At 41.6% G+C, this 17,145-nt stretch overlaps 1 protein-coding gene across 1 annotated transcript in view; it reads left to right on the top strand.

Annotated features, from left to right (window-relative positions):
* The window catches only part of LOC124805468 (myogenesis-regulating glycosidase-like), an 80,668-nt gene that overhangs the window by 25,865 nt on the left and 37,658 nt on the right, over positions 1 to 17,145 (top strand). The window contains exon 3 of the mRNA XM_047266032.1: positions 11,144 to 12,132. Within this exon, the coding sequence (XP_047121988.1) occupies positions 11,144 to 12,132 (989 nt within the window). The remainder of the gene's footprint in view (positions 1 to 11,143; positions 12,133 to 17,145) is intronic.

The following is a 17,145-nucleotide window of genomic DNA, read 5'->3' on the forward strand; positions in this document are numbered from 1 at the left end:
ACCATTATTCACAGACGATTTTAAATGAGATCACATCAAATAATAGATGATCAAAAACAAGTCCGTCCTCCAAATACAAGCCTCTTCTACTTTACATTAAATTTTTCACTAATTTTTGTCCTATAATTTCTGACGACTGATCATTAGTTATTCTAATCAGAATCGTTAGCAAGCCAATGACAACAATAACAGATCAGCTACACACGTCGCCGTCGCAAGCAGAAGATGAAGAGACAGACAATACATACAAGTTATGCAGTTTGTAGATGGAAATGAAAATACACACACCAAAAAAAGTTTTTTCACCCCGGTTCTCGGAACTCCTGAAGATAGATGTTGACTGTGGATATTGTATCACAGACACAGTCCCTTCGACTGTTCAGAGATGACACAAAATCCACACAAAGATGTAAACAACCATGCGTGAGCTGCTCCTAGTAAACGGAGGGGGTCCGACAGCCGATCAGTTCCAGTCATTCTACCAGGAAGAAGGTACGCGGCTCGTGTTGTCTGTAGTTCAACCATTCCTAGACGGTCAATACCGCGGTTCGATCGCGTCCACATTGTTATTTTGTGCCAGGAAGGGCTCTCAATAAATGAAGCGTCCAGGCGTCTTGAAGTGAACCAAAGCGATGTTCTTCGGACATGGAGGAGATACAGAGAGACAGGAACTGTCGATTATATGCCTCGCTCAGGCCGCCCAAGGACTACTACTGCAGTAGATGACAGCTACCTACGGATTAAGGCTCGAAGGAACCCTGACAGCAACGCCACCGTGTTGAATAATACTTTTCGTGCAGACACAGGACGTCGTGTTAGGAATCAAACTGTGCGCAATAGGCTGCATGATGCGCAACTTCAGACGTCATGGCAAGGTCCATCTTTGCAACCACGACGCCTTGCAGCGCGTTTCAGATGGTCCCAGAATCATGCCAAATGGACCGCTCAGTATTGGCATCACGTTCTCTTCACAGATGAGTGTTTGCATATGCCTTCTATGCCTTCAACCAGACGTGTTTGGAGGCAATCCGAGCAGGCTGAACGCCTTAGTCACACTGTCCAGCGACAGCAGCAAGGTGGAGGTTCCTGCTGATTTGAGGTGCCATTATGTGGGGCCGACGTGCACCGCTGGTAGTCATGGAAGGCGCCGTAATGGCTGTACGATACGTGAATGCCATCATTTCAACGATAGTGTAACCACATCGGCAGCATATTGGCGAGGCATTCGTCTTCATGGACGACAATTCGCGTCCCCATCGTGCACATCTTGTGAATGACTTCCTTCAGGACAATGACATCGATCGACTTGAGTGGCAACCATGTTCTCCAGACATGAACCCTATCGAGCATGCCTAGGATGGATTGAAAAGGGCTGTTTGTGGACGACGTGACCCAGCAACCACTCTGAGGGATCTACGCCGAATCACCGTTGAGGTGTGGGACAATCTGGACCAAGAGTGCCTTGATGATATTGAGGATAGCATGCCACGACAAATACAGGCATGCATTAATGCAAAGCTACTGGGTATTAGAAGTAGCGGTGTGTACAGTAATCTGGACCACCACCTCTGAAGGTCTCGCTGTGTGGTGGTACAACATACAATGTGTGGTTCTCATGAGCAATATAAAGGGCGGAAATGACGTTTTCGTTTATCTCTATTCAAATTTTCTGATAAAGTTCCGGAACTCTCGGAACCGAGGTGTTGCAGAACTTTTTTTGATGTTTGTATAATAATCATGAGGGGAATAACGCTGTAGTAGGGGAGTAAACAAGTAACAGTGTTATGGGAGAGTGTGGATATGAGGGAGAACATTTCAGCTTGTAATAGCGAATACACTGTTCAAAAATCCCAATAGGATGAGATATACTATGAAACCACGAGAAGACACGGGAAGATTTCAGCTGGATAGCAGAATGTTGAGACAGAGATTCAGAACTCAGGTATTAGACTCTCAGGCGTACACATTAGAGGGTATAGACTCGGATCCCAGCTTAGTTACGATGAAGAGCAGATTAAAGTTTAAGAGAATAACAAAAAAGAATCAGTGTGAAAACTAATGGGGTACCGAAGCGCTGAGGCCTGATGTGATTTAAATTTCGTTAAAACAGTGGATGCTGCAATGATGATTATCACAGTAGGCTGTTCAGTTGAAGAGTTATTGACATATGCAAACTGAGTAAGCACGGAAGTTGGACAGACAAATATAACTACAAGAGAGGTGATGGCGAGAAGGAGCATTAGTAAATCGGGAAGACTTCAGATACGGATCTGTTAACCAGTCAAAGAACCTGATGGATTCGCTACAGTTGCCATTTGACTGTCCACACTAGAAGTTTTTGCCTGTTAAGTCCATAACTGCTTAAACACTACTTCGCTGTACGCTTCAAATTATAAAATGATTATCAGTAATACAGCCCTTCTTATTGCACTTCATACCAATTGCAATGAATGAATGGTGTTTTCTGTTCAAATGTAAGCTTACATGCTGCAGAAATTTTTGTCCTACAAAGACATTAACTTCATTACATGATCACAAATCTCACATCTCTTCCTATAAATGAAAAATGAAACAGACAAGAAAAAGAAAAAAATGATAATACACTGCCGGCCATTAAAATTGCTACACCATGAAGATGACGTGCTACAGACGTGACATTTAACCGACAGGATGAAAATGCTGTAATATGCAAATGATTAGCTTTTCAGAGCATTCACACAAGGTTGGCGCCGTTGGCGACACCTACAGCGTGCTGACATGAGGAAAGTTTCCAACCGATTTCTCATACACAAACAGCAGTTGACCGGCGTTGCCTGGTGAAACGTTGTTGCGACGCCTCGTGTAAGGAGGAGAAATGCGTACCATCACGTTTCCGACTTTGATAAAGGTCGGATTGTAGCCTATCGCGATTGCGGTTTATCGTATCGCGACATTGCTGCTCGCGTTGGTCGAGATCCAATGAGTGTTACCAGAATAAGGGATCGGTGGGTTCAGGAGGGTAATACGGAACGCCGTGCTGGATCCCAGCGGCCTCCTATCACTAGCAGTCGAGATGACAGGCTTCTTATCCGCATGGCTGTAATGGATCGTGCAGCCACGTCTCGATCCCTGAGTCAACAGATGGGGACGTTTGGCAGACAACAAACATCTGCACGAACAGTTGGACGACGTTTGCAGCAGCATGGACTATCAGCTCGGAGACCATGGCTGGCTCTACCCTTCATTCGATCCCTGAGAAACCCTACATTCCAGCAGGATAATGCACGACCGCATGTTGCAGGTCCTGTACGGGTCTTTCTGCATACAGAAAATGTTCGACGGCTGCCCTGGCACATTCTCCAGATCTCTCACCAATTGAAGACGTCTGGTGAATGGTGGCCAAGCAACTGGCTAGTCACAATACGCCAGTCACTACTCGTGATCAGCTGTTGTATCGTGTTGAACGTGCATGGGCAGCTGTACCTGTACACGCCATCCAAGCTGGGTTTGACTCAATGCCCAGGCCGTTATTACGGCCAGAGGTGGTTGTTCTGGGTACTGATTTCACAGGATCTATGCACTGAAATTGCTTGAAAATGTAATCACATGTCAGTTCTAGTATAATATATTTGTCCAATGAATACCCGTTTCTCATCTGCATTTCTTTTTTGGTGGAGCTATTTTAATGGCCAGTAGTGTAATAAACAGCAAAACACATCAACGGAAAAAGTCGCAATACAAAAAAATAATTGAGTAATCAAACTTCAGGGATACATTTGTCTAGGTAATGTTTTAAGCGATTAAAATTACAAGATCACAACTTAAGTGTAAGCGCGAGGAAAGACATGGCAAATGTGAAATGCTGGTATATTAACAACCCGTGCAACCACCATAATGTTGAATGCAAGCATGCAAACTTGCATGCATTGTGTTGTAGAGGTGGCGGATATCAGTTTGTGGAATGCAGTTGCATGCCTGTTGTACTTAGTCGGTCAGTACATGTCGATTAGTGCTGTTTCTGGAAGATGCTGGAGTTGTCTTCCGATAATGTCCCCTACGTGCTCGATTGGAGACAGATCTCGTGATTGAGCAGGCAAAGGCAATATGCCGATACACTGCACAGCATATGAGGCTACAATGACGGTGCGTGGGCGAGCGATATCCTGTCGGAAATCACCACCTGGAATGCTGTTCGTGAACAACATATCGAATCACCGTCCTGACGTAAAAATTATCTGTCAGAGTGTGTTCAATAACAACGAGGGCGCTCCTGCTGTCATATGAAATCACATCCCGTAACTCCAGATGTAGGCCCAAGTGCCTAGCAAGCAGACAGGTTTGTTGCAGGGTCCCCACTGGCCCCCTCTCGAACGGCCTTCTCCTAACCAACACACGGCCATCACTGGCACAGAGGCAGAACCAACTGTCATATGAAAACACGACAGAGCTCCGTACTGACCTCCAGTGAGCTCTCACATGTTAACACTGAAGTCACAAGTAACGGCCACTTGGGATCAGTGGAATGCACGCTACAGAGGATCTGGCCCGGGGCTGTCCTTGAAGTAACCGATTTGTAACACTTCATTGAATCACTGTGGTGTCAGCTGCTTCTCAGATTGCTGCTGCAGATGCAGTACAATGAGCCAGAGCCATACACCAAACACGATGGCCTTCCCTCTCGATAGTGTCAAGTAACCGTAAGGAGCCCGGTCGTCTTGCGACCTTAGATCCCCGCAACTACCGCTGGCATCAATCCTGTACAGTGACATTCCTGCCAAGTTTCTCTGAAACATCGCACAAGAAACAGTCAACTTCTCGTAGACCTATTACACGGCCCTTTTCTAACACGGCGAGCTGTTGTGAATGACGTCTTTCTCGCCTTCAAATCATTACTGACTAACACCAGCTCATCAAGTCTAATCCGAAAGTTAATTAGCGCTCATGACAGTTACAGCGTGTGTTTAAAGCATCCTTGTAGTGGTGCTATTAGCACCGGTCTTATGCAACTGGCGTGAAATTTGAATCATCTTTCAAATATAGAAACATGCCTACCAGTTTCCGTTAATGTCACACAGCTTCTTCTTCGTGTTTCGACCTTCTCTCAGTCAGTGCATAGAAAAATACATGTGAAAAAATAATAAAATAAAAACTGAAAAGGACACACACACACACACACACACACACACACACACACACAGAGAGCTTACATCAGAACACATACAGTTAAAGAAAAAGCAATGTAGAGCAAAATGTGGAAAGAAACATATAGATATGAACAACACTCAAGACACAGAACCTATATATGCAGATGATGCCCTACATGTGCAAACTGTGTAATATTTCAGTACACTCGCTGAAGACGGCTTGTAACTACAGCGAAACGCGTCTGGGGCACAAGTTAAAAAATGTTCAAATGTGTGTGAAATCTTATGGTACTTAACTGCTAAGGTCATCAGTCCCTAAGCTTACAAACTACTTAACCTATCCTAGGAACAAACACACACACCCATGCCCGAGGGAGGACTCGAACCTCCACCTGGACCAGCCGCACAGTCCATGACTGCAGCGCCTTAGACTGGGCACAAGTTATATAAAAAATCTTAATGTGCTGTATTCAGAAGGCATTTTTATTTTCAACTGTTGCAATTTATGACTATTTCTTTTTTTATTAAAGAGGGTGGAAGTAGTCTGACGGTTCAAGGACTCAAAGACTTAAGTAAGTCTGTTCTCACCGTTACTGCCCTCTCAAAACCCAAAGTGGATTCATGAATTTTGAACTAAATTTAAATTTGGATGGCTGGTCACAGTTTCACAGCAGTTGCTGAGATAGTCACATAGAGCAGATAGAGGTAGCAGCAGTAGAATGTAAATAAACAGTTTTCATAGCACTCATCTGTTATTGTTCTTCGTTATTGAAAGTTGTAGGGTCACAATCCGTGTACATGCGAGATTCTTAAATGTAAGTTCATATACTGGTTTAGGGTATGCTTGACTTCATATTCTTAAATGATATGATCGCTTGTTGAGCTTCTGTTGTCGAATATATAAATTTTTAGTTATTTCAGTACACAGTACAACTAAGTTCAACTTCCAGGCTATCTAAACACATACATAACTCACACTCCATATTCGTACTAAATTAGATACAGTCTTGTACAGTTGTTTGGTTATGGATTTCTGGCTTTTGAGTCTTTGATTAAGAAATAATTCATTGCATATTATTCAAGATCGGTTAGTGCATTTTTCCTCACCATAACCATTTTATTACAAGTACCCCCAAAAATTTCTAAAGCACAAAATGTGAGAAAAATTTTGATACTAAATAATTAAACTGGTTATATCAACAGGTTTTGGAGTATAACAAAATCAATATTCATAGGTTCTTCATTACATGATATAAAACAAAATTGCATTAGTATCATTCCTTCATTCAAGTGAGGATAAGCACAAAGTTTCACCTTACCAAGGTCTTTTCTCAAAAATTTTCAAAATAATTGGCTGTTCACTATCTCTCAAATTATTAGAAAACCTCATATAACATACATGGGATAAGCAATAGATGGTACACATATCAAATATTTCTACTTGTATCTCTATTCTTTGAAATAAAACTACATTCATAGATGATATGACATTGGCATACAGTGGAACCTATTTTCCATGAAAATGTCTAAGTATTTTCAAAAACCGAAAAATACTGTGATCAACAAATGTCTGTATGTAACCACACGCTACACAAAAATTATACTCCTTTATTTACTAACATTTATATGTCTGACTTTAATTAGTGAAATATTGTTGATTGGTAATGCACTGCTGCCAGAAGGAAACACCTTAGTCCATGTAGAGTTGTTTGAAGCGCTTTAAAGGACATATAGCAAAATACTTTCAGTCACAAAAAAAATTAATTTACTTAGTTAGAAACTTGATCCTTGTACTTAGAATACAAATGTTTTTGTAACAGCATTTTACAATATCCTTCACATTTTTACTAATATCTTTAATTACTTTACAATATCTCACATCAACAGATATACAACTTCAGAAACCAGTGCTCATCAGATTTTGAGCCAATTTTTCCAAGTGCTAGTTCAACATTTTTGTCATTCATATTGTCCTTTGGTCTCTGATTGCTACAAACATTTTTCAATCATTAGTTTTCATGTCACATAATGGGCAATACAATAGCTTATGAAAACTTGTTGAAGAACTTCTTTAACACATATCTTAATAATTTAGATATATCATATGATTTAATAGGAACATAGTCTCCAACGCTGAACTTAGTTATTTTGACCTTACTATCGTGTCTCTTCTTTCATATTTATCACTTCTTCTTCATGGTTTCTCTCACAATTGCTTCACATTCTTGAGTAGACATGCCAGTACATGGTGCAAAATGTACTAGTTCACAGATAATATTTGCTGGTTTATTATGAAACATGACTTGAACAGGTAAAAATCCTGTGGAACTGTGTTGCAAGCTATTCACTACATCTTCAAATTCACTGATGTGTTCATACCATGTAGGATGCTTGTGGCTACAGTATGTGGAACACAGATAACTAATTTAAAGTATATGTCTTGCTGCTAGATTGAATGAAGGATGACAAACAGAAATTAAAATATGTTTGTTACCATATTTTTCTATGAATAACTTCAAATACATTGATACAAATGTGATCCTTTGTCTGAGAGAGTTATTTTAACTTTTCCTACATTTTTGAAGTAATCTTTTTCAATTTTAGCAATGATCTTCTTACCTGTATCTTGTAAGACAGGATATAATTTTATATATTTGAGGGAAACATCAACCAAAGAAAAAAAGAAACAATAAACATTTAAAATTTTTGGTAAATTTCCAAAAGTCCATAGCAGCTAAATCCATAGGTTGGCCAGGTATTATATTTTGCATCTCACCTTTACAAGTTCTGTTACTTACCTTCAATCTCTTACACTTGTCGCAAGTAGACAGTTCTTTCCTAGCCTTTTTAGCTGTGTTATAGAAATAAACATGTTCTTGCAGTTTCTTTAATACCAGTGTTTCCCTAACACTCATGTATATATTTAGTCAACTTCCCAGCTTGCTCCTCTGGCCAACAGTACTTCCAGTCGTTAGAATCCACATCTGTTATCCAGAAAAGTGTTCCTTTATGTACTCTATAATACCTGTCCCATACTTCAAAACATATTTTTCCGAAATGACTCAGTACCAACCTCCAGTTTCAGTCATGGTATTGGTTCCTTCTAATTTCATTACACATCACGCTAATAACATTTTTAACATGTATACCTTTCTTATATATCATTTTAACCCTTTTCACATTTTGATCCAACTTTTCCTTACTCTTATCTAATAACACGCTTAACAACACATCTACAACAGCATTGTTTGAACCTTTAATATATTTAATTTCGTAATCAAATTGTGGCAAATAAATTACCCATTTTGTAAATCTACCATGACATAGCAAATGTCCAGTAAACAACTAAACATTCTTTTCCTGTAACTGTGTAGGATTTCACATGTTCAGCAACATTCCACTTGCAAAAGGAATTGTGTGATGTATGACTTCCCCATTAACTTCTTTTTCCTGAAATAGTTCTGCTCTCAGATCATAGTCACTATTGTTTCTATGCTAACAAAATGGTAGGCTGAAACCTGTTTTATGTAACAGAATTTGATTATACAATTCCTTCTTAACTTTTTCGAATGCTTCCTGACATTCTTGGGTCCAAACCCTATTAGTATTATTTTTAAGTAAATTGCTTAAACAGAATGCATCCAAGCTCTATCCATTCACAAATTTACAATAAAATCCACACAAATTACGAAAGTACTTCAATTGTTTTCTGCTACATGGTGCTGGAAAATCTGAAACTGCTTTAATTTTATCTGGATCTGCCAAGATTCTTTCCCTAGCAACTACATAATGAAAGAATTTTAGTTTATATGCAGTAAGTTTACGTTTCTAGAGTTTCAGAATCATTGCTGTTTACCTAAATTTTTCATATACGTGCTTCTACCATTCGAAATGCTCTTCTCAACTTTGTCCTGTTACCAAAATATCGTCTATATAAACTGTATGTTTTCCTTCCAGGTCTTGTCCAAATACGCAATTTAGTACTCTTATAAATTCAGCTAGAAGTGAGTTCTAACCAAAAGGTACTACATTGTATTGGTAACATCTAGCACTGTAAAGAGGAGCAGTATATTTACGAGTTTCTGGAACAAAAGGTACATGATGAAATCCAGAAGTTAAATCCTAACGAGACATAATCTGAATATTTTTAAACGGGTGTAAAAGTTCCTCAATGGTTGCGTAGTGGTCCCCTTCCGTGTAAACAAATTTGTTCAGATGCCTAGAATCCAGAACCATTCTCTCTTTTTGAAAGAATGACTAATGGGTTGCTATATGGCATGACACTTCTCTCGATGATATCACACACTTCTTTCTTATGCAACTCATTCTCAAATGCGGCTCTCTTAGTTACAGGTACACAATATTTATTTATAAAATGTAGTTGGTGTGGTTTTAGATGTAAAGTGCACTGATATCCTTTCACTATACTTGGAGTGCCACTAACTGCATCACTATACTCCCTCAACAAAGATTTTAACACATTTCTGGTTATCAGTTAATCCTTTTCCTTCTGAAAACTTAGTGTCTACACGGTCTTTAAATTCTGCTTCATCTGTATCCAATTGTAGCAAATATTTAACTACAAACCACTGTCTTTTAAAAATTTTGTAATGTTTAATTTACCCTCCTTACAAAATACATTGGAATTTATAAAATTTCCACCAGGTGCACTGATAACCAACTTCTGCTCTCTCCAATCAAAACCTGTGTTTACACTGGCTATCCATGACATTCTGAAGATACGATCCTCACTATGATCTCGAATTATTAAGCAGACATGTATAAAAGATACTTCCTCAGTTGTGGAAGGTATTAAAGCGTGACTGTCAAACACTTTAACACACTGAAACTTCCTGGTAGATTAAAACTGTGTACCGGACCGAGACTCGAACTCGGGACCTTTGCCTTTCGCGGGCAAGTGCTCTACCAACTGAGCTACCCAAGCATGACTCACGCCCCGTCCTCACTGCTTTACTTCTGCCATTATCTCGTCTCCTACCTTCCAAACTTTACAGAAGCTCTCCTGCGAGCCTTGCGGAACTAGCACTCCTGAAAGAAAGGATATTGCGGAGACATGGCTTAGACACAGCCTGGGGGATGTTTCCAGAATGAGATTTTCACTCTGCAGCGGAGTGTGCGCTGATATGAAACTTCCTGGCAGATTAAAACTGTGTGCCGTACCGAGACTCGAACTCGGGACCTTTGCCTTTCGCGGGCAAGTGCTCTACCATCTGAGCTACCCAAGCACGACTCATGCCCCGTCCTCACAGCTGTACTTCTGCCAGTATCCTACCTTCCAAACTTTACAGAAGCTCTCCTGCGAACCTTGCAGAACTAGCACTCCTGAAAGAAAGGATACTGCGGAGACATGGCTTAGCGACAGCCTGGGGGATGTTTCTAGAATGAAATTTTCACTCTGCAGCGGAGTGTGGCAGATTAAAACTATGTGCTGGCACACGGTACTGAACAAGAACAAATATTTACCTATAAAAATACTACTGAATATCGATCTATTCATGCAAAATAATCTACTAAAACAATGTACACATAACTGTTTATCGTTACCTATATTTTTAAGATGTCAACAATAATCTCAGTAGTTGCTTATAGTGTTTGTACGTGTTGATGTTTATACGTTTTCAAATATCTCTTTGGTAGTGAATTTCTGGATTTTGAGTCTTTAACTTGGGAATCAGTCATTTCATATTATTCTAGATCCGTTTGTGCATTTTATCTCAAAATAACCAGTTTTATTACACTCTTCATCTTCCTCTGATACACCAGTAATACTTTTAACCTGTCTTACGAAAACATTGTACACTTAGTCAACACCGAAAATAATGAAACCGGTTAATGCAGAAATGCTCCATTTACAGATTTTAACTTGAAGCTGGAATCATTAATTTGTTGTGCCATGTATTTCATGTTTGTCTTATCGCATTTCATACACTCGCGGCTTTCATAAATTCACTTAGATGCTATTCAACCTGTTAAACTGAATGCTCATTTACATGTTGCAGGTGGTCATGTAGTGGAAGTGGGATACATCATAGGTCACAGTGACAAGAGTTCCCCCACTCCATGGCATGAGAGGCGCAGCAATGAAGAGTACCTCTACTTCGACAATTCTTCAGTATCCCTGCGTCGTCACGACGGAGCGGATCATTGCCTCAGCGCTCAGCAGACGATCAAGTCTTCAACAAAGGCGGTCACAGTTTGTCAGAAGCACCTAGGGGCCCACATCTATGGCGGACTCGAGTCAACGTATCAGACATGGCCCATTGAGAGCACTAAGTACGACCACCACCCGTATGTGCCCAACGCAGGTAACCACCAGGCCGTGGTTGTACGCTACTGGCTTTTCTCCGACGGAAGATTCGTCCACATTAAACCAAACGTGCCCCTTTTCATCGACCAGAATACGAATCAGTCCCTAGATGCAATTTGTTTCATTGCCGAGAATAAGGCTCCTTATCCAATTGATCAAAGTGAGATTGTTATGGAGTGGGATCTGTGTTCTTTCGACGACGTGAAACAAGCGCATGTGTACGCAATTGAAAACTATTTGGGCAAACCGACTTCAATTCCGGATGCGGGCATGGCTACTTACCCCATTTGGTCAACGTGGGCGAGGTTCAGAGCATCTGTTAACGACTCGAAGGTGAGGCAGCTCGCCAAAGAGGTAATTGCCAACAAATTCTCCAAGAGGCAAATAGAAATAGACGACAACTGGGAGACCTGCTATGGCAGCTTCACTTTCGACACGACCGCATTCCCCGACATGCGTGGCCTCACGAATGATCTTCACGCACTGGGATTCCGCGTGACGCTGTGGGTACACCCATTTGTTAACTCGAACTGCGAACCCGTTTATTCGGATGCACTAGCCAAAGGTTACTTTGTGAGCAACACAGATGGAAGCACTTTCACTGTATGGTGGAGAGGATCTGGTGCCATCGTCGACTTCACTAACCCTGAAGCAGCAGCCTGGTGGTCGAATCGTCTGTGGGTGAGTCAACTTGCTTTCAAACATAGTACCAGTAGCAAAGCACTCTACCTCAAAGCTCTACTTCCAGGAAGATACCATCACACCCAGCTGTAATGGTAGTTACACTGGTATACAAAACATCACGTGAAAGTCTTCGTTAAGACATCCACGTGGTGTGTCGCTGCCAAGTAACATAACTCGATGGAACTTGCACCCTACTCAGAAAGAACGGCCTCACTGCAGTACAGACGGTAACTGAAGGAACTACTCAATGAGACGAGCAGAAAGGGCAATATTTTTCAGAGATAGTAATAACACTGAATTCACCGCGAGTTATGATGATCCCTTGTATATTACAATACCATGCAGAGTAACACATAATCAGCAATGTGATCTGATGCTGGCCACAATAACGGGAAGGACTTCTTGTGGCAGGACGCTCCGTTTTCCCACCAGCCGTGTTGACGCTGTATGGTCGTTTGTGCATGTGGATACGTTGCAATAAGTCTCCCCATAGGCGCTCGACCGAAGTAGCGCCAGAGGAACAGGCAGTCCATTCTGCTTCAAAAATGGATCAAATGGCTCTGAGCGCTATGGGACTTAACCTCTGAGGTCATCAGTCCCCTAGAACTTAGAACTGCTTAAACCTAACCAGCCTATGTACATCACACACATCCATGCCCGAGGCATGATTCGAACCTCAGACGTAGCGGTCGCGCGGTTCCAGACTGTATCGCCTAGAACCGATCGGTCACTTCGGCCGGCTCCAGGAGTTGCTCCACAAGCGTAAAAATGGAGTCATGGCCGAGTGAATCGCTAAAAAGAGGCATATGGGGGAGTTGTACCACGTCACAATAGCGTTGACAGGTCAGTGAAAGATGTTAAAAGATTTGGAGGTGAGTACACCCAAGTAATATTATGCCTCCCTGCACCAAAACGCTTACGTTATCAAAACGACTGCGTTCGACGATGTTCCTGGGTACATTACATGTTCCCATCTCTCACCGTGTGAGGTTAGATCGAGAATCACTGATGAGATTGAATCTGCTATTATAAGGGAAAAGACCGCCTCCTCTCCTTCCGAGAACAGTGACGTCGTTCGGAATGCTCCCCATGCACGTGAAACAATCCTATACCGAACTCTTGGGCTACACTCGTCACATTTAGTCATTCTTCCAATTGCGTGGTGATTCTTCACGTGTGAACTCATTCACAGGTTGTCTCCGTGTCATGTTGTAAGGAAGAACACCACCACAGTGCACCGTAACTGCTAGCTGATTGACGCAGGCCGTATTTTTCCGTTCCTACAACTGCCTCTTGTTCTTGGGCCAATCCTATTTGGATATATACGAGGGTTACCAAGAAAGTAATGCACTGCATATGTTTTTCTCAGGCGCAAACAATTCAAGGAATGCGAAACATTACGTATGTATTATTTGAAGTTCTCCTGAGTCAGAGCGCCAAGTTTCCATCACTTCCTACAGATAGCGTAGCGGCGGGACAGTTTCAAAATGGCGTCTGTAGGTGATGTATGTTACAAACAATGCACCGTCTTTGAATGCCTAAATGCAGAGAAAGAAACTGTGGGGAACATTCACAAACGCTTGTGAAATGTCTATGGAGCATTTGCTGTCGACAGAAGTACAGTTAGTCGCTGGGCACGGAGGGTGAGGTCTTCAGATGGCGGTTCGGCGGAGCTCCACGATTTGTAGCAGTCGGGGAGGCCATCCACGGCTGTCACACCTGACACACCTGGCCTGCCCCCTCGGACTTCCACTTCTTTGGGCAGTAAAGGATGCCATCGTGGAAAACATTTTGAGGACGATGAGGAGGTGATTCACACAGTGAAGCACTGGCCCCGCCACCAGGACAAGTATTGGTACCGACAGGGCATACACGCCCTTGTTACGGGCTGGTGGAACGCCATAGAACGGTATGGAGATAACGTGGGAGAATTGGGTGTCTAGATAAAGCAATTCTTTTGTGTGTGTAATTCTCATTATGTTCAATAAAGAACCGCTGAAAAAAAAAAACGGTGCATTACTTTCTGGGCAACCCTCGTAGTCACATAGTCACTCTGGCTTGACGCCGTGTGATGTCCAACTTTCTGTACACGACTGAGAGACTTCTGGCAGTATACTCCCGCACTTTCATTTCTTTCCACTGAGTTGTTAATACATTATCCAACACGTTCCTAGCTTTTACTGTGGAGTATGGTTGGACTTACCTTGTAGAGGTACCGGGAATGGTGAGTCGTCGTATTATCCAAATTACCGCACTAGATAGCCTTAAAAAATTAAAATAGGTGTATTAATCGTTCGGAATTTGACATTCTTAAGTTATGTATTCCGTAATTTTCGACAAAGAATGGAATCTTACCTAAAACTGAGGATAACTTGGTGTGCTGCATGGAGAGGCTATGTCACAAGAAACTATAACAATCGCCATATCAAGAACGATTTGTACATGAAACAGACACTATCAAAGGAGCCGAATTGACAAGAAACTATAAATTTACATCAAGAACGAATTATCCATGAAATCAACACATTAAACACTGTCCATAGTACTCATAACTTGAAAAATAAGCGTACAAGTTAGGATAAGTACAATAGAAGCTACGAATATTTCATAAGCCTTCATATCTACTTACATGGTAGCAGTTTACATGTTTATAACTGTGTTCTGTTCGGTGACTTGCGTAGAGGAATTTCTCAAAGAAATGCAACTTTTCTTTTGCGTAAACATATTATTAAAGTATGCCATACTTAACACTTTTAGAATTGATTATCACTTTTGTGTACAAAATCAATTATTTCTGGATAATGATGAGACATTTCATATGATTAGTAATCATTACTTAACCCACTAATCTTATGCTTACCACGCTCGCTGTATTTGCTACACGGAGATGAATTTTAAGCGATAAGTCCCATGAACGTATTCTCTTGTCCCTGCAAACAAAATTTATTGGGTTCAAATGGCTCTGAGCACAATGGGACTCAACTGCTGAGGTCATCAGTCCCCTAGAACTTAGAACTACTTAAACCTAACTATCCTAAGGACATCACACACATCCGTGCCCGATGCAGGATTCGAACTTGCGACCGTAGCGGTCGCGGGGTTCCAGACTGTAGCGCCTAGAACCGGTCAGCCACTCCGGCCGGCCAAAATGTATTCTCCATCTGCGTACATTCTCTGCAGATCACCATGATGCCCAAGGCCGAATCAGGATTCGAAACTGAGACTTTGCGGTGGTTTTCTTATCCTCCAAGCTCATGTTCCACAGTTACACGTCTTCCGTCTACCAGTCGCCCTAGGGAAGCTTGAATGCTTCGATATGAAGACACCGACTCAAGAAGGAGCAACGCAAAACTAGGCTTTAATATAAATCCCTGTAATTGTTACGATTCTCTTAATCGTTAACAAGCTTTAAGCAGTATCAATGAAATCTGAGTAATCCGAAGGTGTCAAGGTGAAAAATCCGTTAAGTATGACAGTACGTGAAAAATTCACCAAGTCACAATTTCAATCCGTCTTTAAGAGACACGTTAGAATTTCAAAACGGGTATTTAATAAGGTGGTCAATCGGTCAGTAATCTTTTAATTGTTTAGAATCTATCACCTTTGGTACCAACACCAACAGCCGGCCGTTGTGGCCGAGCGGTTCTAGGTGCTTCAGTCTGGAATCGCGCGACCGCTACGGTCGCAGGTTCGAATCCTGCCTCGGGCATGGATGTGTATCATGTCCTTAGGTTAGTTAGGTTTAAGTAGTTCGAAGTTCTAGGGGACTGATGACCTCAGATGTTAAGTCCCATAGTGCTCAGAGCCATTTGAACCATTGTTTACACCAATACCAACAGTCCTGAGGCAAAACTGCGGGGGGAGAAAATTTTTGTAACTGTTTCGTTGAGAATTTCTGTGCTTCCGGAGCCGACACCATCCAACCATCAAAGGATGAGAGTCTAGGGAAATATATTCCTGTTGCCTTGTTTTCAGGTGCTGCGTGGATTGTTAAACGCATTTCTGCGGAAGTAAAACGTTCTAATAGGCCCTCGTTTTGAGCCTGCCTTACCTCACTGAGCATGTAAGGTGGAATGGTATTCTCGTAATTAGAACAGGATTTCGGTAGCGCATAATATTTGGTAAAATGATATCCTACGTGTTGCTTTGTGGCCACCTGTGCATCTTAATACATATTCTGTTCATCAATTAGACGTTTAATTAACTTCTGCTTGATTTTCTTCTGTATTCCACATAATACGAGAAGTAAGTTCCGAAGGAACATCATAATTGTTGATTGCTCAGATTAGTCTGTCATACAAGAATTGTCGAGTTAAGGATATGTTTTTTTTTTCTTTAACCCATTTTATTTTAACAAAGCTTTGTTGCAAGGCTTCATGGTTCGCGTTTAAATCTCTGACATACATGAAATGTAATTCGATAGTTGATTTATCCCACTTCGCTTTTTGCTTGGCGCACTATTTCGCTTTATTTATGGTTTAACGTATTCGCACGGCTCTGATAGCGTGTCCGCTTGGAGCTCCATTGGTTCCATAATTCTAAAATAGCCTGTTTCACTAATTGGTCTTTCAAAAGGCAGATGTTCAAGTTCCGCGCACCACGTCCTCTAAAGGCTGTTTGGCAAGGAATGTTGATCCTGATATGGTAATCACAGTGATTGAAAAACTTTCTGGTCACAATTTCGTGCCGGTTACAGTGAACATCAGAGCTTTGTCAGTACGTTCTATCTAATCTCTTCGCGGTGATGTTCGTTAAAAAAGCGTAGGTCGTGACATTGGGGCGCAGTGTTATCTAGGCGTCTACCAACTCTACTCCACTAGTCAAAGTTTGCAGTTCCTCACAATTATTATAGTTTGTGGCCCGGTCTTCCCCCTGTGGTACATGTCTCCGCCTACGGCCATTGTGTAATGAGAGCTTCCTAAAATAATTACTAAGTCCTCGGTAAATAAGTAGCTTCTGCGTGCTCTGCTATTTGTTCCCGATGGCACATCAAGGTGGACAAGAAACGCA

Source organism: Schistocerca piceifrons, chromosome 7, assembly GCF_021461385.2.
Source record: "Schistocerca piceifrons isolate TAMUIC-IGC-003096 chromosome 7, iqSchPice1.1, whole genome shotgun sequence".
Classification (NCBI taxonomy): Eukaryota; Metazoa; Arthropoda; class Insecta; order Orthoptera; family Acrididae; genus Schistocerca; species Schistocerca piceifrons.